The 24,368-nt window shown below is 41.4% G+C and overlaps 1 protein-coding gene and 1 long non-coding RNA gene across 2 annotated transcripts in view; both read left to right on the top strand.

Annotated features, from left to right (window-relative positions):
* Positions 1-3,458, top strand: part of AKAP7 (A-kinase anchoring protein 7) — a 79,091-nt gene extending 75,633 nt beyond the window's left edge. Inside the window, exon 8 of the mRNA XM_081907239.1 lies at positions 2,377-3,458. Within this exon, the coding sequence (XP_081763365.1) occupies positions 2,377-2,582 (206 nt within the window). The 3' untranslated portion in view covers positions 2,583-3,458. The remainder of the gene's footprint in view (positions 1-2,376) is intronic.
* A 3,682-nt stretch (positions 3,459-7,140) lies between these two features.
* On the top strand, positions 7,141-23,734 carry LOC309367690. The gene is made up of 3 exons (XR_014167284.1): positions 7,141-7,963; positions 10,239-10,359; positions 23,716-23,734. It is a non-coding gene; the product is annotated as an uncharacterized lncRNA (long non-coding RNA).
* Positions 23,735-24,368: the final 634 nt, after the last annotated feature.

The following is a 24,368-nucleotide window of genomic DNA, read 5'->3' as shown; positions in this document are numbered from 1 at the left end:
GGCCTTTTAAACTGAGAGTGGTATTGTTTTTGTGATTATATTATCTAGTTAGGGAAGTATAGAAATTTAATAATGATGAATAAATGATCCTGCTCCTGCAGCCGTTATAGAGCTTGCTGGAAAAAATTGGACGAAGACTCTTGAAGAATTTTCTGGCTTTGTCCAAGAGCTTCACTTTTAAGAAACTGTTTTTGTAATAAAGAGGGTGTATACATTAGATATTTGATATGAGTTCTTTGAATAAATGTATGAAGCAGCTGCATGGCTTTTTATGTATTATTATTTGCTGCTAATTGTCTGTGTGCACCTGTATGCATACTTAACACATTAAAAGGCTGCTAAATGAATACATAAACAAAACAAGCCAGAAAACAATTCATGTTTTTGAATAATCCCAAGAAATTATGCTAAAAGCTAAGTAATAATTAATAATAATAATATGCATCTCTTTAAATCTGTCCAGCTAAAAGGCATCCATCTTGTTGCCTTTCAAACAATATAAAAATTTTATTTTGCCTATTAATAAGCATCTTGATTTTTGTGGTAAAAACATGCATATTATGTTTACCAACCAGAAGCATAATGTTGGAATTGAGTGAATGCATATTAAGTTGGGACCTGCTTGCTACTAACTTGGCTTATATTGCCGTCTTTTTAAAGAACTGTGGCAAACACTCCAAAGCTAATGATATACCAGAAAACCAGTACCCTTAGAGCCTTGTTCATACATTAAAACTTATGTTTACAGTTGATAACCTTTCCATGTATTAACCATGGAATCTGGCATTCAACAATTTGTGTGGGGCAAGTGCCAGCTCTGGCAAAATTAACTGTTATTCACAAACTCATGCTGTGCTGTCCTCATCTTCCTCTACCAGTACCCATTTCTCTTGCTGCGGCATCACTTTAGTATTGATAGTTGCTCTGTCTAATCAGAGGAATATAGCACACTCTCCAGTGGCCGTACATGACCTTCTTGGGGTGTATTTTAACAATGTCCTTGTATTCACAGAAGGGTCTTTGATCCAGCTCCAGGTGTAATGATAGGAAAGAGGAGAGCTATTTCATTGATTCCCCTTTCTCCAACAGTTCTTGGAACTCATATATCTCAGCTCTGCTCCAGAGGGTAGAGGGACCCTGTAGAACAGCATAGCAGGCAGCATGTGAGGCTACACAAAGGAGAAAAGGGGGAATGTGTGAAAATTGGCTCTATTCCTGTTCTGATCATGGAAGCCTCTGCAGGATCCAAGAGCCTTTCATGAATGGAAGGACAGCATTGGCTATAACCCCTTGTAAGGACAGTAGAAACCAAAGTGTAGGTGACACAAAAAAGCTGTTTTAGGGAACACTAGAGAATTGAAACCTAGGGAAGAAGTCACTTTGAGTTCAGATTGTTGTAATAAGAAATGCACAATGGAAGCAAAGTTTGTTTTGTTCTTTAGACTTTTGTAGCATCCTTTTATATACCTTGCAGTTGCCATATTACCCTGTTTCCTCTGTCTCTCACTCCAGGGTTTAGAGAGGCAGTCAGTGGTCCTCCACAATAGATGCATTTAGCTGAGATTTTGAACCCATTAGCAATACAGCAATCAAAAAGCAAAACAAATGTCCCCTTTGAAAATGAAAAACATAAATACACAGACGGTATTGTTAGTTTCATAGCCAAGTTTGAATTCACCGTGCTCAACAGACTTCTCAATTTTTTAATTTGTAAGATACAGTTTGGTGAGAAAATAAATATTGGAAAGTAGCTAATAGGGTGTTTTATGTATTATGTCATTGATTTATGGATTTAATATGAAAGAAATATAAATATCTGATAAGAGCTCTGGGATTTTTAGTTGCCAGTTCAGTTTATATATTATTTGTAGAAATGTATTCACACTAGAACATTAACAGATTTTGCTGGTTGTGGGTTTTTAAAAGTATTTATTATAGTTTCTTTATGGGGTACTGATCAGGGCCACACCCTCTTACCTTCAGCAATAGTGCAGCATCAACTGTTCCCAGATTATTCACCACACCAAGATTTATAGTTTTATGTGCTGCTGTTTCAAAGTGATTGTCAAGGAGTAAACTGGGATTTGGATAGCATTTGAACCTGGGAGGAATCCAAGAGCAAAACAGGCCAACAAAACAACTAGGATTCATGAAAGGTCAGGGCACAGAAAAACAAAGGAGAGAAAGCAGCCTCTTTATGCTTCCATTTAGAGGGACTTCATGGAGTTGAAAGTAAACAGAGACATTCAGATGGCTTTGGGTGAGCTTGCACATCACAACTAGGTGAGGCTGAGCAGCTAGTCCCAGTAGATGTGTACTGCATGCCATTTCCCCACCTGCACAGGTTTACTGATTTTTGTCTGTTGTGGTGTGTAGGTGAAAAGAAAGGGGCAGAGCCAGATGATGCAGAATTGCTGAGCCTCAGCAAAAGGCTGGTGGAGAATGCAGTCCTCAAGGCGGTGCAGCAGTACCTAGAAGAAACCCAAAACAAAAACAGACTGACTGATTTTGAAAGCCCAATGAAAACTGAGGAAGCAGCCATTGGCAATTGCAAGGAAAGTGAGAATGACAATAGAAAATGAGTGCTTTGAAGGAGGCCAAGAAGGCATGATCCAGCTACAAATACCCACGACTCTGCTCCCTGGATCAGCTCTGCCGAGCTATCCTGGCTGACTTGAGTTGTGATTTGTGATTGTCTGTTATCAGGCACCTCGTCTGAACAGAGGGATGCTAATTTACAGAGCTTCATGATAAGAAATATCAAGGCTGATAAGAATAAAAAACAAACTACTGAATGATGGGAAAGACGGCAAGACAGAGAGGGCCAGAAGGATGGAGAGATCTGACTACTAAAGTGCCAGCTTCGTTGTGTTCTCAGCTGCAGAAAAAAAATATATGAATCTCCACTGCTTTCTTTGTGTGCCCTGTGGATACAAAACGAATGGAAGATGGGCTAGCCAAACTGGAAACAATGCCATTAATTTTTGTTTTGCAGAACTGGACAACTGTTTACTTGAAGTACAAAAGAAGACATTTTGTTGAATGGAATTGTCACTACTAATATTAATCATAGCTACTGTTACCCAATAGAATGGGAATTGTTCATGAATATTGTATCACTATGCTTCATTTCTAAGTAACATCTGCACCCTTAAATTATATTTTTGACTAAACATAACCTTTTATATATATTTAAAAGATGCATAAGGGCATCTTGTGTGTTTTTTTCAATCGATGGCATCTCTTTTTATTCGTTCCATAACATTTTAGGCAACAATTACTCATATGCAAAAATGTATCATTTTCCTCCTCTCTAGGGAAGAGCCATGAAGCAGATGTAATAAAGGAAGCCTTGCACAGAGAACTGTTGGCCCTGATGTCCAAATTGAATCAGATAAAGGCGCTTTTGTCAAGTCCAGAGATTCGTATGAAAATGCACAAGGAACTGCTTGGAAAAGGACTTGTCAGTGACAGCATCTGGGACAGTTTCACCAATCCTGCACCTTCAGTCTCTTAACTATAAATTACTGTTTTGTGAAACCCTACAACTTCATTTTTTAAATGAATGGTATTTGTTTACCAAATTTGTGTTGTTTTGTTTGAGAGGTGGGGCAGCAGTTTGTATGATGAGTATATGCTGCAGCAACACGTGTTTCTAGAATACATATATTTCAGTGTGAGAAAGAAATTCTAAGTGATCATACGTTTTATGTGATCCCAAGAGGAGAGGGAATCTATTCTAAGCATTGTTTTTCTTCAGTAACAGTGTACATAATTTACATCCTAATTTTTACAATTGATTCTGGCATATTGACAAGTGAATGGAAATCCAGCACAATGTCCCAGCATTTCTTGGGCAATGTCATGGTTTGTGACATGTTTAGGCCCATCCTTAGCCACCTACTGCTGGCACAGCAAGTCAGTGGGTGAGTACATATGCATATGTGGCAACTTCTTGCACTAGCCATGCTTCAGCATTTTAGTACAAATTTGGAAGTGCGGGAAGTAGTACCTGGATTATTACTTTTGCAGGAAAGAAACGAGAGAGGAGCAAAAAAGAAGGTCCCACATGGATTGATTATTATATTCCTTCTTTTCCTCTGATTGAACTTAAGGTAGATTACAACTAAAATAGAAACAGCTAAAACATTATTATTATTATTATTATTATTATTATTATTATTATTATTATTATTATTAAATTGACTTAGGCTGGTCTTGTGTGTTGGTTCTGCATAGACAATACTATGCAATTTACATCTATCAGATACCTGGAATCAGCATGTCAGAGGTCTAAAAGAAAGAAAAAAGGATACAACCCAGCCATAATTAAGTACTTTAATGTTCCAGAGATTGCCATCACCAGTTAAATATGTTCTTCTGTAGAAATGAGTAAGATTCAAAAGTACTTAGCATCTTATTATGCCACCACTCCATATATGTCTTTGGGTTTAAGCCCATTATTCCTTGTTCTTTAATAGATCATTTCAATAGCCATAAAGTCACATTTTAAACCAAACCAACAGATTTTTTAAAATGATTTTAAATTGTCTAAGGAAATCATTTTATATTATACTGCCTTTTATGTATGTGTTCTGGCAATTTGTTTTGGCAATGTCTACTTTTTTAACAAGCCAGAATTTGAAATCATATGTATAGATATTGAAATATAATTTCTGCTGTTGTTTACATGCAAAACAAGATTGTTTAAACAGTCTCAATATTTATTGTGAAGCCACAAAACAGAATGATCTTTTATCTAATCACTTCATGAAGTATGCTTAATTCCCCCCCCAAGAACAAAATGACTTTTTTTTGTACAAATCAGTTCTCTGAAGTTTGAGAAGGTGTTAAAAAGTCCTGTGTTAAGCTTCATAGTTTTATTAATTAGATACATCTGAATATTATTTTTATCAACTCTGAACACTGGCAAGTTTGTCTCTTAACAAGATTCAGCAACCTACACCGATCTTTAATTCTAATTACCATACTTGACAAAGAAAATCTGTTTTGATTATTATACTTCTGGAAAAGATCCATATATACATGCTAAATACTACTATCTGCCCACAACCAGTGACCCTCTAACTCATTTCCTCTCACTTCCATAACCAAGCAGTCAAGGAAGGAAGCAGAGTTCTGTAGATAATGTTTATTTTATTCTTGTCATTCATATTTTGAATGTGCATTCTGGTTGCTGGTTGCTCATCCTTGCATCTTCTAAATATTGTTATTCAAGGCACAATCTATTTCACAATGAAATTAGGGATGTTTGGGGCAACAGATTTAGGGTCCAGACTGACCAGGTGACTGGGATTTACACTGGGTGTGTGGCAGTCTGTTGGCTTTGGTTTGCATTCTGATGGCTTCTGAGCAAGATGCAGCCAACTCAGAATCTTCATGCCATCTTTGATGCAGAGAGATGCCTGGTTACACAACATTTCCCGTGATTTTTGTCCAGCTGCATACATACAAAAAACCCCAAACAAATGATAAAAGTTTCATTGTCCGAACGATAGAAGAATACTGCCTAAGGTTATCCAGAATGAAAATCCACAAGCCTGTGAAACCAGGGTGTATCATATCTTGATACCTTTAAGACTTCAACATCCAGTATATTCCATCTGCGTTGCTGTACTAAAATGGAAATGCTAAGTTTATCCCTGGGTAACTGCAGCAAGCCTGTCTCCAACAGCAACTAAAGACAGTAAACTAGAGGTTATTGAAAGAATATGACAGGATGTTACTACAGCAAAACTAGTTTAGTGGGCACAGATGGTGAGCATGTTTCAGATAAATATTGGGAAAATGTAATTGTGTAGAGTTCTCTGGGGAATGGGAAAAAAACCCCTACATTTATTTCTTAACATGCAATATCACAACATTCAATAGCCAAGATTTTAAAGAGAAAAAAGCTGTTTGAGTGTGAGTGGGTGAGTAAATCAATCAATCAATCTAGCAACTTTTAACTATTCTGGTTTTGGCACAGTACCAAGGTCAGGTGTCAAGACAAAGAGATTGGTTGCCAAAGTAAAGCATGCTTCTATTGTACTCATGCTGTGAGTTGGTGACAAGCATAACCAAGTGTAAACTCACACACAAATAAGGAACCCTTTATTTCATGCTATGCAGCCTTGAAAACTTCAGTGCACACCAGAATAAACAGCAGCTTTCCCATGCTAACAACATTTTGCCTAACCACCTTCCCCCCACCCTGACTCTGTGAATTGCTCTATCTTTCCACACTAGATCACAACACAGCAATGACTGTGACTCTTAGTGTTATATAGATGGCACCTTGTAGATAATGCAAATGCTTAGCTGGGTCAGTTTCACATATCAGAGGAAAAATACATCTTTCCATAGGTGGGGAATACCATAGCCAAGGGTATGCAATGGACTATGGTCGAACCCAGGTATTTAAATAGGATTTCCATTGGGATCTTTATTTGGCAATTAAGCAAATATGTCTTCATCTTAATATCTCAGCGTGAGTTTAAAATAAATTAACAAGTAGCCTAAGAAACAGAGCAGATGAAATGTTTATACATAAAAACTGAAAATCAAACATAAAAAACATTTTGAGCCAATCCAGCTGCTTACAAAAAAGAAATTTGTGTTATCAGTTCAAAAAAGCCTTGACAAGCAGGTCTTTAAAAGGTAAAGGTAAAGGACCCCTGACAGTTAAGACCAGTTGCGAATGACTCTGGGGTTGCGGCGCTCATCTCGCTTTACTGGCCAAGGGAGCTGGCATTTGTCCACAGACAGCTTTCCGGGTCATGTGGCCAGCATGACTTAAGCCGCTTCTGGTGAAACCAGAGCAGCGCACAGAAACACCGTTTACCTTCCTGCCGGAGCGGTACCTATTCATCTACTTGCACTTTGACCTGCTTTCGAACTGCTAGGTTGGCAGGAGCTGGGACCTAGCAACAGGAGCTCACCCCGTCGTGGGGATTTGAACCACCAACCTTCTGATCGGCAAGCCCTAGGCTCAGTGGTTTAGACCGCAGCGCCACCTGTGTCCCTAAGCAGTCTTAATCTAGCACTAAAGGTCAGCAGAATCGGCACCAGGTTACAAGCACCTCCCATTACAAGCATTTGCATGGTAGTAGTTGCAAGTTGGATGCTTGTAACATGGGTTGGTAGCTTCAGTTGCACAGTACCTTCAGTTGCATAGACCTCCATGCGTCTATTGTAGTGAGCAGACAAATTGGGGGCTTGCCTCCAACACTGTGCCACTAAAAGGCACCAACGACAAGGCAGATGGAAAGCTAATATGGGAACCACTTTGGAAATTATGGCAGCCACTGCCAAGGCTTCTTTTCCAAGCCATAATAGGGAAGTTGGAAAGGCCATAGCTCAGTAGTGGAGCATCTCCTTCACATGCAGAAGGTCCTTGGTTCAATCCCCCACAGCTCCAGGTACAAGTGGGAGAGACTCAATCTGAAATCCCGGAGAGCTACTCATAGCCTGTGTAGGCAATACTGAGCTAGGTGCCCAACGGTCTGAACCAGTGTAAGGCAGCATCCTAGGTCCAGTTGCAAATCAGAGCATAGCCATTATTTTATACTGTTGCAGCCCAGACCCAAATATTTTTAAACACGGAAAATAAAAACCATTTGTTGCATGCCCTGCTTTTCTTGGATAATGATAACAGGAAGTGACAAGGCTGAGCTGTCAGGTGCATTGTTTTAAAAAATGTTGCTGGTCAATAAAACCTGATTGACATCTCTGATGCTGTAACATCCTGCTCCATAATTCTCTGTAGAACAGACACCACAGCTTAGGAGTGTTCTGTATTAAACTAAAATTTCAATTGGACCACCTTGTTGTAAGCAGAACTGGTCAGAAAACCTTAACCACAACACCCTGTTTTAGTCAGTTTCAGGTCCTGAGATGCTGGAGTAGAACTATACATACAACTATTGGAAGAAGAAAGAAGCTTTCCGAGATATGCACAAAGGTGAACACTTAGCTGCTATTTTTTTAAAAGAAGAAGAAGAAGCATACTCTGAATGAGATTATATTATATTATTTGAGATTATATGAGATTATATATTTGAATGAGATTATATTATATTAAGCCTTTCACTTCACAACGAAGTTGTCCTTTGGTTTCTAAAAGGCAGGGTGCATCATACAGACACTAACATTTCATGAAATACCACAGTGATCACTGTTTCTTATGGGGGTTGTTATAAAAAGACATTAGGTCATCTAATTATTGCAGAAAGACTAAAGAACTAAAGCTCTGAGCTCTGGAAATGCTAAAGATTAAGTGTTATAGTGTGTATTGCTTCACAGTTCCTTTGATCAGTACAAAAACCCTTCTTAGTGAGCAGAAATCTCTTCATTTATATTCTTCTCATGTTAAATGTCTTCTTAATGAGAACATTTGTACTGAATGGAAACTAATTTTGGAGAAGCTAAAACGTACATTCACATCCAAACAACAATTAGACCCCTGCTGAGTGGGGTGGGGTGAGCCCTAAAAGGTATCTACAGATGAGAGAATACTACAGGAATAATAAGCTGGAATTATCTTCTTATAACAGTCCCTCTCCTCTTCCCAGTCATATTCTGGATAATACATTTTATTTTTGGTAACAAGCATTACATGTCTTCAGCAATTCAAAAGTTCTGATAGACATTTAACTTCAAAATAATAATAAAAAATCATTACAAATTTCTTGCGCTGTGGAAGATGAACATGAAAATTTTAAAAAATGAAGCTCTGTGAGGAAATGAGCCCAGCTTCAAGCTTTTAATTTCAGGGCATTCTATAATCAATTCTGGTTGAACAAGCGAGAACTGCAATAACAAAATGTTGCAGGGTTGACTGCCTGTATCTGGTGCTCCAGCTAGTCTCCATTCCACCTGCCAACCCCCTGTTTACTGTTCCACCCTCAACCATCGGCATTCTGTGTCCCCGAAACATGGTTCAGTTCTCATTTGGCTGTTTCTGAGGTTTCTCCTCTCTTAGAGTTTATTTACTAAAAATTGCTGCAATTCTGCAAAACTTGGGATATCCCTGAGCCTGTTAATAATCTTGCCAAGGGCTGGTGCCATTTTGGATACACATGGGTCCAACCTCATAGAAGGAGTTTGCCATTGGTGTAGAGGATTCAGTCTGTGTGAAGTCAGATTCAAATGTGCAGAAATAATTCATAGGTCAGTCTTTCTCAGACAGGGTCTCTTCAAACTGCAGATAGAAATTGCATACTTGAATGCTTGTGCATGCATAGGCACAAAAACATATGGGGATCATTCAAACCTGTAACCCCTTATCTGCTGTCTCAAGTGGACAATCAAGGATTGTACTACAGACTCTTGGCATTCTGAAATAACTCATAAGTATAATTATGCCACAGGACCTCTGTTGCTATTAGCAGCTTCCTGACTTGAAAACTGCATATTAAAATTCAGTGGAATTTTAAGCACTTTTGCCGGAGTTCCAAACTGTGCAGGGAAAAACAGCTTTGGAGGTGATGGTAGTGGAGGAAAAGAGGCCAGTGGAAAAAGGGATAAGCACACCTCCCCATCTGTTGCTTCTCTGCTCAGCAAGAACTCTTGCAAAGATGCTTCGGATAAACTTGTCATCAGGGTTGTGCTATGTGCCTTTGTGTCCATTTGGTAGCTTGTCCCTGAATATTGGCTTTATGCATTCTGCCTTGCTACCTCTTGCCCCTGCATTTCCAGCCTCAGAACACTTCACTGTCATTTTTGGATACGTAATTAGCAATTGCACCTCAAAGCACACAGCAGAAGCTGCCTTATACTGCATGAGACTCTTTGCCCATTAAGTCCAATATTACCTACTCCAGCGGCATCCAACATGGTGCCTTTCAATTTTTGTGCACCATTATTTCTTTATCAAGTTCCTATCCCACCCTTCCTCCCAAAGCAACCCAGGCCATCAAGCAACAAAGTAGCAAAGCAGTGCTATGAAAAATAAAAACTTTAAAAACAGAGCATCTAAAAGACATTAAAAAATGACACATGTCAGCTCCAGTCAGCATGGCCAATGGTCAGGATTCAGCACTTCCCAAAACCGGCTACTTGTTTTTGTGCATTTTTAAACTAGAGATGCTAGTGACTGGACTTGCACTTTCTGCATGCGAAGCATGTGCTTTCTACCACTGAGCTTTCCCATCTCTTCCTGGGCTAGATGCCAGCCTCAGGCAATGAGATTTCTGGTTCAGCCTGGAAAGTTGTGTCCTCATTTATCCAATTCACAGTGCACTGCTTCAAAACCAATCCAAGGACAGACTAGCGTTGTGTGAACTGAGGATCACAATGAAAAGCTATGAAGAGTCCTCCTCTCACTGGTGGCTTCCTGCTGGTTCTCTGCTACCCAAGGTAATTTTCATCAAAGCATTTCATATTTCTAGTAAACACTTGTGTGGGATGGTGCCTGTATCGGGTGACTGGATGGTTGCCATGGAGAATTAAGTGTGTGTTTTGTGAACAGTGCAGAAGTAAAACCCCTGATTACACAAAGCTCTCAGCTGCCAAGTTGGAAGAGGGCAGACTGATTATGTGCAAAACAGGTTGAATTGTAAACATGGCCGGACAGAATCATGGCCCAAACAGCATTTGACAAAGGTCAAATGAACAGTATTTGCATTGTTCAACCCTATGACATCTTAAAATATAGGTACTTTTGGCAGTCATCAGGTACTACGTGTCTGAGATGTATCACTACCTAGTGTAGGTGTGGAGGAATGTCACGTGACTAAATGCTCCTTCATGTAAATAAATAAATATCCCAGTACATAGAAAACATCACATGCCAGGGATGATAATGTGCAATGCCACAAATTGTGCTTGCTTACAACTTCCCCTCCATATCGCCACAGGAGAGCAAAATGTCCTGCAAAATTTAGAAGTCAGATTTTCTATATGTCCAATAAGACAAGAGAACTGCTTTCTGACCAGCAATCCACCCACCAGTTGTCAGACCCAGTTTTTTAATGCTCCAGTAACTATAGGGCACTTGTGTCCTTAAACCACAAAAATAAGCAGTCTTTTGTGCATTTATTATCAATGAAACTTCATGTAAGATAGTGTTCCAAAACTCCTCCACCACTGGACAGTTCCACCACATATGGCACCCTCTCTAATACAATTATGAGCCTCCTTCCTCACCCTAAAAACCCAGATTGAGTTACAGTGCCATCAGTATAGGATTTTAAATAAATTTTCCTTCCCCACAGGCACAGAGTGCAGGTGTTTCCCAGCAACTCCCTCATGGTATTGTAGCATGGAACAATTTGAGAATTACTATACTAAGGCATGACTCTTACCGATGTATGTAGCAATGCATAATAACACAAATGGGAAAGTGCTCCAGTTGTCATGGGTACCACTATTTCAAAATCCCAAAGATTACTGTTCAGAAATGTTTTCATCCTTCGATAAATTGTACAGATAATAAATGTGCATTATATAGTCAGTTCTCCGATTCCAGGGGCACTAAGCTGCTAGGTCGTTGTGAAAACCCTGACTGGGAAATATGAAGCTTTGTTAAATCAATCAGTCTTGTGGTCTATCTAGCCTGGGATTGTTGCTCTATAACTGGCTGTAAACTTCCAGGTCTTCCACATCCCTTCCTGCCTCAGCTCGTTTTTTGTTTTTTTAAACCAGAGATGTCATGGATTGAACTGGGGATCTTTAAAATGCAAAGCATTTGCTCTGCTCATTGAGTTACGATCTCTGCCTAGTTATTCTTATCAAACATTCTCCTTTAAATTACACTAAGAATGACTTGGCGGGGGGGACGACGACACACCTTTGATTTTTGAATGCAAAAATACAAATAAAACTTCCTTTGAAGATAATTATTAAATTACTCATTTTCCCCATGAAGTTTGAAGCAAGATTTTAACCTTCATAAGAGTCATGTGAGAGAAGTGAGACTGAGAGAGAGGGATGTACCATTTGGGCTTCATGGCCAAGTGGGGATTGCATCTGAATTTCTGTCAGGAGTGGGGGTTAGGAGTAGATCAGCAAACAAACAAAACAAAACAAACCCACAGTGTCAGTGGAGTTGGCTCGTTATTCAAGAAGACTAAAGTTGGCTCAGGAGGCCAGGCCTAGTGAGCACAGCAAGTTGCCCCTATGAGACAGTTGTGAGGACTGAAGGTTCTCCTTCCCACAGTTGTCTCCTCCTCCCCTGCGTCCTCCCCAAGCAACCTGAGACTCTGTTACCTTGCCGGTCTCTGCTCCTCCCTCTTCATACCTCTTCTGGTTCTGAGGGACCAAAGGGGAGGGGAACTGGTCACAGCAGGAGGGGAAGACACCCTGGTTTCTTTACCAGCCTGAACCATCTCTGCCTCTTGGCCCCCCTCCTTTCCAGCCTCTGCTTCTGCCTCTGGTTTTGGACTGCTCTCTGCCACAGACTCTTCCTGCTCACTAAACCCTGTTACCTCTTCAGCTTCTGACACCTCCCCCTCCCAGTCTGCTCTCTCTTCTCCCTCTGACCACTCACTGTCATCCCATCACCAATCCCCTGGCTATGAGCCTTCTTCCCCTGGGTTTTTCTGTGGTGTTCCCCAGCTGGTGCCTCTCATCACTTCTCTGCATCCAGCCAGTCCATTACAGTTTTCCACATATAAGCCCAATACTCTAGTCCAGGTACAAGGAACCTCTTGCCCTCTGATGTTGTTGGATGACAACTATCATCCCTGACAATTTGCCTGTACTGGTTGTGGCTGATGGAAGCTGGAATCCAAACGCATTTGGAGGGCCACAGGTTCCCCAGACCAGCTATAGTCATTGCACTACACCAGCCTTCAGAACTAAACGGTGCACATTGCTACAATTCAATGGTGATTACATTCAACAATCAACTTCTTCTCTGCCTTGGTCTTTTGTTGTTGTCATAAATTAAATAAACTTCACATAACCATTAAAACACACTTTGTTCAAGTTTCAGGTATGCCTTTTTGTGGTATATTCCACTTTTGTGTAGGGTGCCAATCTGCAGTGTTGCCAGTAAGCAAGCGAGCAAGATTGCAAGTGAGCAAAATTAATGGATTAATTAATTACAGTTCTACCCTGCTTTTCACATGAATATTGAATATCTCCCGAGTGGTTCACATTGATTTTTTGTTTTTAATGGTGAACACACCCTGTCCTTGGGTTTATAAACTAAAAAACAAGATATCCAAGGAAAAGAAGTGAAGCCAAGAGAAAGGAGATCAGTTTAACACTGATAGAACCAAGTAGTGAGTTGTAAACTGGCTATTTTATCCAGCTGGGGCCAGGATGATCTTCCCTTGCTGGTGATCTTGCATGGATAGAGGTGCTACAAATGATCCAACAGCTCTTGTTCATTTTTGAAGTATGAGGGCATCTGTTAGTTGGAGCCAAAATTCCACAATATGGGGGCCCACCATCAAACACACATCCTGGTCCTGCTGCTAGATGGACTCACCTCATGTCATATCCTATTCAGTGATCTTAACTCATGCAGGGCAGGTAGGTAAAAAGGTAACGGACCCCTGGTTGGTTAAATCCAGTGACTATGGGGTGTGGTGCTCATCTCGCTTCAGACCAAGAGAGCCGGTGTTTGTCCACAGACAGCTTTCTGCGATCAGCATAACTAAACTGCTTCTGGCGCATCAGAACACTGTGATGGAAGCCAGAGCACACAGAAACACAGGGCAGGGCACATATGGGAAAAGATATGTCCTAGACCAGGTCCCATTTAGATCTATAAATCATTAATTTAGCATGGAAACTAACTAGCATTCAGTGTGTTCTCATAAGGTCAGTGTTATATGCTATGTGCAATTGGCCCCAGTCAAAAAAACATGCTGCTACATTCTGGACAACCAGTTCAATCCAGGTAGGGCTGGGAACTATTCCTGCCTGAAACCATGGAGTGCCATTGCCAGCTAGTCTTGACATTACTGAGCTAGAAATGCTAATAGTCTGACTTGGTATAAGGCATTTAGTCTCCCATCTGCAAGGAAGATCTTGCTCATGCTAGGCAGGGAAAGAACACTTTTATACAAAATGTGAGAATTATGTGCTTCATGCTAGATCCAAATATTATACCTGTGTAGAGAGGGAAGGGAAAGTGTCTAAAAGTATGTGGGTAAAGTAACATCCAAGTGACAGAACTGGGCAATTAAGGCAGTGAAACGAAGCATGCACATTTCTCTTCAAACATGAGTGCAGACTAGAGTTAAATATTGGGTACCTCTTCCCAGTTGTTTTTGTGTGTGATGGTACTCACCAGTCTAGAGTACCATCACCTCCTTTTTGTTTCCCATGGCAGCTATTTTGAGCCAGCACTCACAGCACTTGGATACATGTACAGTACCAGCACTTCATTTTTTACTAAAAAAAAGCACTGCCTCTGCCATTTAGTCTCCGCTATTATCTTCTTATTTGTATCCTGCTTAAAAGTACAGGTGTCTATCCCAAACTACAGATGCAAATCAAATTAATGTGCATGGCTCCAACAGCACTTAGTAAAACGGCATGAGGGCATGCTCTGAAAGCATCATATGTTGAGCTAAATAGATGTTGGTCTGCTCGGTGACTGACTGGATGAGGAACTGCCTGAGAACCAGCTGTGCAATGATAGAAGAAAGGTGGACTATAAGTGAAATGAATTTAAAAAATCCAGTGTAGACTTTTTGGATGGGCAAGATGGGTTCATTCATTCTGCAGAAATCCTCTGCTCCTCTGACTATACCTGTTCTATATATTTAAATAACATATACACTACAGAACTAGGGCATCCATGTCCACATGGTTCTTGGATCACTTATTCCGTATTGAGCCAATAGCTTGTTGATCTTGCACACTCATGAGTCAACATTCAATGTCCAGAGAGTGAATCTTCTTTCTGTGATTTCCATCACACAGTGTACTGTGTCAAAGCAATGAGAGGGCCCGGCCATGCCTTACGAACGAAACATATGTCTAGTTTGCATGCATAAATTCCTCCCGATGTCATTTCAGGTCATGGGCTTTTCAGCCTGGATGCACACTTTGTTTCTCCTGATGCTGGTGTATTTTAATGCTTCTGCATGGTGTGCTGGCTCACACCAGAACCCCTTCTGTCACGATTTGCTGGATTTAAGTAGTATTAAATCAATCAAGCATTGCTAGTAGATGGCTTTAGGGCTGGAATCGTTTCCAGGTGAAACGTTCATTTCATTGCGTGCTGAACCAGACTTGGCCAATATCTTACATTGCACATACTGAAATAAGCACATTTGTGGTCATTTTGTATGTGACATGGAGGACTTGGAAACACCTGACACTGTAGCAGCTGAGGTTGCCAACTAGGCTGAGGGCCAGGGCTGGGGGAACTAGCCTGACTTTGCTTTTGTCTCTCCAACATGGATTTGATCTTCAGAAATCAGCAGGTGAAGCTTTCTTGGCAGTGAACTAAACACGTTCACCTGCTAACTGCTGCCAGTCAAATGGCTGCCAAAGGGACAAGGGAAGGTTCAAAAGTTGGCAACTTTAGGCAGTACTGATCAAAGTACATGGCCATGGGAGTGCTTAGGGCTCCATTGAGAGCACTACATAGTATTTAGTTATGCATTCATAAGATTTATTACCTGCCTTTCACCATAAATTCTTAGGGCAGAATGCAATAATATAGTCGAGAGTAAGAAAACAGAAAAAACAGAAAAACTATAAAAAGTAGTATCTATCAAAAGTTTCAGTGGCTAGTGGATAATGCAAGTGACTTGGCCTTGCACACATTCATAATTTTATGGAACTCCCAGTTGAGATCAGACAGGCCCTCTCCTTCTTGAACTTCTGGCATCTAATTTCTTTCTTTCTTTCTTTCTTTCTTTCTTTCTTTCTTTCTTTCTTTCTTTCTTTCTCTCTCTCTCTCTCTCTCTCTCTCTCTCTCTCTCTCTCTCTCTCTCTCTCTCTCTCTTTCTAGCAGGCTTTTTCGCTGAATTCTGATTTTATAATTTTAACTGATTTTCATTCTCATTTCATTGAGTCACTTGTACACCGTTTAGAAATGATCGTAATTAAGTGGTATATAAATTGTTGCATTAAATAAAAATAAATAAATATTCTTTGTAATATGGGAGAGGCCTCCTCCTCCGTCTTCTGTTTAGTAAACTGTATAAATTGCTACCATCAACACAACGAGATTGATTTTGGGTCCCAAATAATTATCTTACTTGTAACACGCCTATTCACTTCTATTTTGGTAGCCCCAAGGCCTTGAGATTAGTTGGGCCAAACATGAGTACTATCTTCATCTTGAGGAATACCAGCTGTGTGACTTAAACTTCCTTCCATGTGTCAGGATAGAGTCAAGACATAGGTGAAGAAAAGAACAAAAGGCCACACATTGCCCTGGCTCCTGCCCAAGACCAACAGCAGGTGCACTTCCTTGTAAGTAGGAGCACTTCCTTGTAAGGAGCCAAGCTTTATTTGAGCAGTTTGACAGTACTATCTCACCAACAGTCGAAGGCCAGGAATCAGTCCGGATGCTCTTAGGCACCAGCGATGCAGCAAGCATCAAACCAACTTAGGAGAGGAGTTTCAAACTTCCCTAACACAATTCAAGGAGGCAGCCAGGGGTCAGGATTCCAGCATCAGCAGCTACCAACTCAGACTGCACAGGACTTTGAAATCTTCCCCACAATCAGTCTTGCCTACCCATTACAAATTTAAACAGAGGTGGGAGAAGTGCAGCTACTAATGAGAATACCCATCCTGTGGAGAGCTCCTAGCCTGAAGCTGGGCGCTCCTTCCTGGGAACTGGGTCTTATTCTGCCTCATGATGCGTTGCATTGCCTTGGAGACAACACACAGTAGCTCACGGTTTCTCTTAGACCATTGAGTTGAGCAACACTCTTTCTAGAGTAATGGCATGCCTAAGTTGTGCAATCAAGCCCACATCTCCATTATAAAGATTAGAGGGAGTAGGCTGGAATACCTTTATACTATGTGTCTATACTGCTCACTTGAAAGGAAGTCTCATTTGTTTCACCTGTTTGTGGTGGGATAGCTCCACACAAACTACTTTGTGAATTTTGTTCTGATTACACATCTTTATCATTTTCCTTCTGAATCAACAGTCCTGAGTCTCTGATCACAAACTTTTCTCATCTTCAAGAGAAAGCTGGATATTTTCAGGTTATTCTATCTCCTGGCAACAAGCTCTTGACTAAACATGGAGCATTTCTCTACACATTTCCTTCTCATTCTAGCTGATTATAATGAGAACTGTGGTGTTTTTGTGAAGATAAGAACCCTGCTGGATCAGAGCAAAGGCCTACCTACTTCAGCATCCTCTGGCCTTTTTCACAGTAGCCAGAGGTGCCTAGGAGAAACCCACAAGCAGCTGCTGTTCACTGGGGAACGACAGTCTCTACATCCTCTTTCACCTCATGCCCAAACATCTTTATGTCTTTGGCCTTTACCTTCATCCTCTTGGTTTTATTCAGTTTAGCTCTGCTCTATGAATCAACCCACTCCAGAGGAACCTTGGATGTTGGCGAGTTCCTTTTCCTGGAATAGCAGGAGATGGGTTGCAGCATTCATTGGAAGCAAAGTGCAGTGAGCTGAACACCAAAGACATCAGCAGGTGAACTGCAGAGATCACTGTTGGCAGGTGATGAGTGGACAGGACAGTAGTGAGGAGGAGGAGCCAGAGTCGCTGCCTCTCCCTCTGGCTTCCATCCCCACTGTAGCTATTGGCTGCTTCTGCTTCCTCTTCAAACTTGTGATTGTTAACTTTTCACTTACTACACATCAGCAACAGTCCTGGCATAGTAATTAGTTTCTGGAGACTCCCACCAGATGCTGCGTCGGTTTGCTGGATAGCTAATTAACTAGGTCCTCCCAATTAAGTAGGTCCTCACATGTGGCCATCAAATAACTAAGAGTCCCTGTGTTCCACAATGTTGCCCCAGCATGCCAACACAAAGAAGAAGCTGCTGGAGGCTATATTACAGATGCAATTCTAGCTACAAAGGCAGTCCTAAAGTGGGACTGTAGAAACTGCGTTAGCAGCAAAGTGAAACCAGCATAATGTGCAGCTTACGGTTTGATCAAATCGATAGATCTGCCAAGACAAATCATTGGAGACTCTTTCTACTGGTCCTTGCATTCTTTATGATGTGTGCCACTTTGACAGCTTCCATGAAATGTGGCATGTTAATAAGCTTGCTTTGAATGATGCTAGGGATGTGCCTTTTGGGAAACGAGGACTGACAGAAAAATCAAGTGGTTTAATGGTGAAGTTCATGAGCCATAGCCTGAAAAGATAGCAGGCAGCTCACAGAACAGTATCCCAGCAAATGTTCTCTAAGGATATTTTATTGGTGAGTTGTCCCTCCATGTACACTGAGTATAAAGCCTGCAATAATGGTTGTTTTTAAGAGCTGTAACAAGAATTGCAGTTCCATGTTGTTTTGCCATGTATTGCTTAGATTGGATTGAATGTTAGTCTTGAGTGTTGGCATCAAACTCATTTCTGCAAGATCCTTTAAGCAATCTTTATTTTATACTGAGAGTTAATCCCTAATAAAGACCAAATGGCTTTTTAGCTTGGATGCACTATTCCCTTCTTAAGCTCTTGAAAAGGGATGCTAATCATTCCATGTGCTTTTGATGAACTGGGTTACAGTGAAATGCATACCAATGACGAACCATGGCAGCATCTCAGAATCAAAGACCAGCAACTGACAACCCCAACAATTTATTGAGTGGGGTGATCAAAGACGTACAAATGGCTAATGCTCTGGGCAATTCGTTGTTTTCTTCCAGCATTAATACTTTCTGTGGGTTGCTTCATTTCCCACACTTGCTTGTCCCACCTCAACCATCATGGCCTTGCCAACCCCACTCCCACTTAAGAACATAAGAAAAGCCCTGCTGGATCAGGCCAAGAGCCTCTAAGTCTAGCATCCTGTTTCACACAGTGTGCAAACAGATGCTTTTGAGAAGTGAACAAGCAGGACATGAGATCAGTAGCCCCGCCTTGCTATTGTTCCCAGGCAAGTGGTGCTCAAAGATATACCGCTTCTGATTCCAGTGAGTTGGAGAAAAATCTGAAAGGGGAAGTCTGCTTTTTACATTTAGGCTCCCCACGTGATTTAGAACATGACTTAGATTTTAATAATGATGGGAGGGGTGGACACCCGAATAGGTTTCTTGCATTATGTATATGTAAAACAAAACATGATCCACTTTATTAATTTCATTTATATATCACCTTTATCTTCCAAGGATCTCAAGGTGGTGTATATGGGTCTCCTCCTTCCCATTTCATCGTCACAACTACCTTGTGAGGTAGGTTGTTCTGAGAGATGGTGACTGACCCAAGGTCACCCAGTGAGCTTCATGGCCAAGTTGGGATTTGAACCCTGCTCTCCCAGGTCCTAGTCCAAAACTCTCACCATTTTGCCACACTGGCTTTTCTCAATATTGTATGGCTCTTTGAGGGTTGGAAAAGTAAGATGAAAGGTACCCCTGAGATTTCATGACAAGCTAGATGCAGAATACATATAGATTGTGGCTAACATTGTGTTTTCATTGCTTCCCAAGCCAGCTGTGAGAGCACACTGGGTGCAGAGTAAACAGAAAGTGTGTACACAGCCTAAAGTTTCTGTAAAGGAAAAGTGGCAATCTTATTAAGGATAGGGTGAGAGACCAAAGATTAACCACAACAGCAGTTCAGCAGTGGAAGGGGGAAAATTAATTGATTAATTAATTAAAAATGATTGGCCAAACTTGTTTTTATGGACAGACATTCTGTACCTTGAATACAAACAGAAATTAACAGACTAAACGTTTTCTACCAGCGCGAAAATGCGGTGCTGGCGAAAACTTCACCAGTTGATTTCTGTTTTCATTATGCAGTTATTGAAGCCCTAAAGCTGTACAGGTCTAAAATGTGGTGTTTTCAGGGCTGGAGATTGAAATAAGTGATTTGCTGAGCCTCCTCCAACAGACATGAATCTAAGAAAACTATTTCATAAATTACAAAGATAGTTAAAGGAACCAGAACAAGGCAGTTCTCAGAGGATTTCAGTGTAACAGGAGTGACCCCCCCCCACCAATCCCTTGGCAAGAGCTTGACACTCTTAGCCTAATCGTGCATCTGTGCCTGCCTGCCAGCCCTGCCAGTGTTCTGCCAACACTAGTCTGATTGAAGGCTTCAACAGGTAGGAAAAATGGCATCCTCACTGAAATAAATGGTGCTCTAGCTCCCTGTGACTCTAAAATATCAACGTGAAATGTTAATGAATGTTCAGCCATGCCCAATTCTTGTTTAGTTGCTGGGAGCTCTAGATTTGAGCAACAGAGATGGGAGAGAGACATTTAGAATGCAAGGACATGTTCACCTCTGCCTTCAGTGAGGCTTGGCAAACCTTTATTAAAGCTGATGGATTCCTTTGATTGCCGCGGTCTTGGTTGTCGTGAATGTACAAAATTGTGCCAACTCAGAGTGAGAAGGCAAGGGCTTGTGTTAATAGGGTTGGTTTCCCTTGGTTTCTAACAAGGAGAGCAGACAAGCAAATGGTAGCTGGCTATGCCAGAAGCCAGTTCAAGAAGACATAAGCAAAGATTTGGGTGGAGATTTGCCAAAAGGACAAAATCTCAGGATTGTGGCCCTCATGCTGATCTGCCTCAAGTTGATCCATAAATACAATGAAGGTAACTTGTCACAAAATAAATACAAAAGATTAATTCTTTTAAGAATATATTTTGCCAGTTTCAATCAGGTTGCCAGAGAAGACAAACCTAGCAGTGTTATCCAGCTTTGTTTCCTTTACTGAAGTGCACTGGGATGACATTGGCAGAGCTTAGCAATGCCCTGGAGTGCTATTACTGTATAACTAAAAAGTCACATGAACTCATTTCCTTCATTCTTTTTTGCTCAGAGCAGGCTTGCCAAGTCAGGGGATTTTCCTGAGACACAGGCTGAACACTACGATACCTGTTCTGGAGCTTTCTCTTGTGTGCGGTGGGGAGTACACAACATTGCAGTCACACATATTGGTCTTCCTACCTTCTTAACCAAACTTAGGTATAATACAAGCAGGTTATAGAGGCTTGTTGCCACTGTTGGGAACCCACCTGAAATGGGTGACACCAAAGGTGGATTGCTCCTTGTTTGGGGTGTGATGAGGATGAGTGCAGGATATCGGTTTATCAAATTTAAATACAAGATATTTAACTGTCTTTCCAGAATCCATTATCAGAAAGTTTAGCTGGCAGTTTTCTTGGCTATTGTCTTAACATGCTTTAGTCCAGCTGTGTACACCTTATACCTTTAAAGCACATTCAAAACACAAATAATTCTGAACACTGCAGTTTGTTAAGGGTTGCTGGAATCTGTGAAGGGTAAACTACAGTGCCCAGAATCCTTTGAGGGAAAGAATGTACTTGTAATGTGCTTTAAAGGTATAGCATGTCATTCAGCCTTAGGCAGAGCAGCTCTGCGACAGAGATAGCAGTGGCTGACGCAGTCTGAGATGTAATGTAGTTTACTTAGCTGTTGAATTCAGGCAATCAATCTCTGAACCAGCATGAACTCTTTTAAGTGTTTTCCTTTCAAGAAAAAAAAAAGACACATTGTGTACTTGTAAAATGTTTGGTTTGTCTCTGGAGGATTTATCTGTTGCAGTTCCCATTTTCCCACCATCTGACACTGAAATTGGCTTCAAGGAACTGGTTTGTTCTGCATCTGCCCCGTCCCTGATTAGCCCTCAGCTTCCTGATTTCCTCATATATGAGTGCTAGCAGGTCATGAAACAGGCACCAATCCTCTCCTCTCACAATGTCACTTGTTTATGCTTGCAGTACCAAAATGCAGATAAATCTTCCTAAGGCCCAAGGGAGTCTTGCTTTCTCTCTCTGAATGTGTGCATAAGACTGTCGACAGGCAATGTACTGTCCCAGTGTGGAGAATGGGAGGTCTGGGCATGTGCCCCATATCACCATCTAACTCAATTAGCTGGTGAAGGAACCACACGGAACATACATGGGGGAACCAGTGCTTTGTCATGCCCTGGTAGGTTTTGCCTTAGGCATTGAACCTGCATTATTTGTTGTTTATTACATTTATATCCCGTATTTCCTCCAAAGAGTTCAAGGTGGCTTACATACCTCCATTTCCCCCTGTGATGTAGGTTAGGCTGAGATATAGTGACTGACCCAAGGCCACCCTGTGGGGTTCATTCCAGAGCAAGCATTGAACCTTGGACTCCAAGATCCTAATCTGACACACCACTACACCAGGGGGCCTTTGTATTAAAACAGGACTGGGCAGACTTCAGATTTGATGGTTGTACATTGTTGTTGCTTTCTAGAACCCCAAGATCTACCAATAAGAGCCTGGTATAAAAGCCATACACATGAAATTAAACAATTCTCATCCTACGACTTTGTTTTGAGTACCAGAACTCATAGCTTTCCATTTAAAAACAAAAACAAAACCCAGCCCTGGTTACCGCAAGCTCTCTTCATTTCATCAATATAATTTGGGCTGGGCTGGGTGAAGAGAGTCATTTTGCTGTTGTTAATGTGAAGCAATTGGGAGTCAGAAATCCATTCTGATTTACTGTAAATCACCCAGAGATAACCCGTCCATATTTTCAAAGTCTAATTTATGAATATCTACACATACACCAGGGATGTGAGTGCCACTGTGGTCTAAACCACTGAGCCTCTTGGGCTTGCTGATCAGAAGGTCGGTGGTTTGAATCCCCATGACGGGGGGAGCTCCCATTGCTCGGTCCCTTCTCCTGCCAACCTAGCAGTTCAAAAGCATACCAGTGCAAGTAGATAAATAGGTACCGCTGTGGCGGGAAGGTAAACAGCATTTCTGTGTGCTGCTTTGGTTTCGCCAGAAGCGGCTTAGTCATGCTGGCCACATGACCTGGAAAAACTGTCTGTGGACAAATGCCGGCACCCTCAGCCTGTGAAGTGAGATGAGCTCCACAACCCCAGAGTCGGCCATGACTGGACTTAACTGTCAGGGGTCCTTTACCTTTTTTTACACATAGACCATAGTCACATTACTTTTTATTATTTGTTTGTCCTGCTTGCTGCTTTGGAAGGGGAGGATTTTTTATTATTTCTGACCTTACACAACCCTCATTTATTTTGCAACCCTACTTTACAGCAGCACCATGTGTGTGTGTGCGTGCGCGCGCACGTGTGTGTGTGTGTGTGTGCATTACATCCAAATTTTGTAGTGCATGAGTACATGGGAGCACCTGCCTATCTTCAGGACTCTTTTTTGTTCTAAAAAGCAGGCAATTATTCCAAAAGGTGGAAATGAATTGCCCCACTCACCTTTCAGCATTTGGCCTGGGTGCTGGCCAGTTTGGGACATCTCATGCGAAGTGAGTTCCCAACAAATGGTTGCTTTAAAGGGGAGAGAAAGGGGAGATACTGGATCTTGAGATGACTGTGACTACTGCAGTAACTATTGCCCTTTTGAAAGGTAATGATGGCCCCTCTCCTTGCTGAGCAGTTTTTCCATGCCAGCTGTCTGTGTCCAAGGCAGCCATTTGCTGGCGTGCAGAAGTTGTGCAAACATGAGCCAGCTGACAGGTGAAGAGCACTTGAACTATGATCCCAGCTGTGTGGAGCATGTAAGCAGGAAAAAGCTTCTCAGTCTGTGGCCAGTGTTGACACAATTAAGTCAGCTCTTACCGTGCACTTGCGTGAAACTTTTATTTCTTCTTATATCCTTAGGCTGGGGAAGCCTGACCCATTCCTTGCCAAAATTTTTCCTTTCTAAATGATGCTCCTTGGTATGTATTATTGATAGTGATTTGGAAAGCTTCTGTACACAGAATATCAGCCAGATGTTCATGTTTCTCAGTTGTGGGATGGCTTCCCTAAGGAACACAGGACTGCTTTCAGAAAAAGCATGGAAGGGCAACCCTAGCCCACCCCCCAATACCAACAACCAGTATGGGCAGAAATGAAAAGAATTGGCTGAATTAACAGTAGAACAGAATAATCCCTATGGGAATGTTCCTTAACTTATCTCAGGCCAGGTTGACCCATGCTGAATCCTTGGTGGCTTGTGTGTCAATGTGGGCATGAGAAGTGGGTGAGACAATTTCTAAGGGTGTGCATGGGACAAAAACCTTCAGTCATAACAGAATCAGAGTAGGAGACCTGCAAGAGTAGTCAGTAAAAAAAAATCCATTATTTTTGCATTAGTTGCAAATATTACTATTTGCATTAGTACCTCCCCCAGATCTGCTCAGGGGGGGTGAGAGACCTTCCCAAACATATTTATAGGGTGTCAGGGGGAGGGGGACCTCTTTTTTGCACAATAAAACACACTCCTGATTATTCCTTTGTGAGCAGGGCTAGTATTCAGCACCTTTTAAATT

The sequence above is a fragment of the Podarcis melisellensis genome (genome assembly GCF_964234715.1).
Source record: "Podarcis melisellensis genome assembly, chromosome: 3".
Lineage (NCBI taxonomy): Eukaryota > Metazoa > Chordata > Lepidosauria > Squamata > Lacertidae > Podarcis > Podarcis melisellensis.
This window is presented reverse-complemented; position numbering and strand designations above follow the sequence as displayed.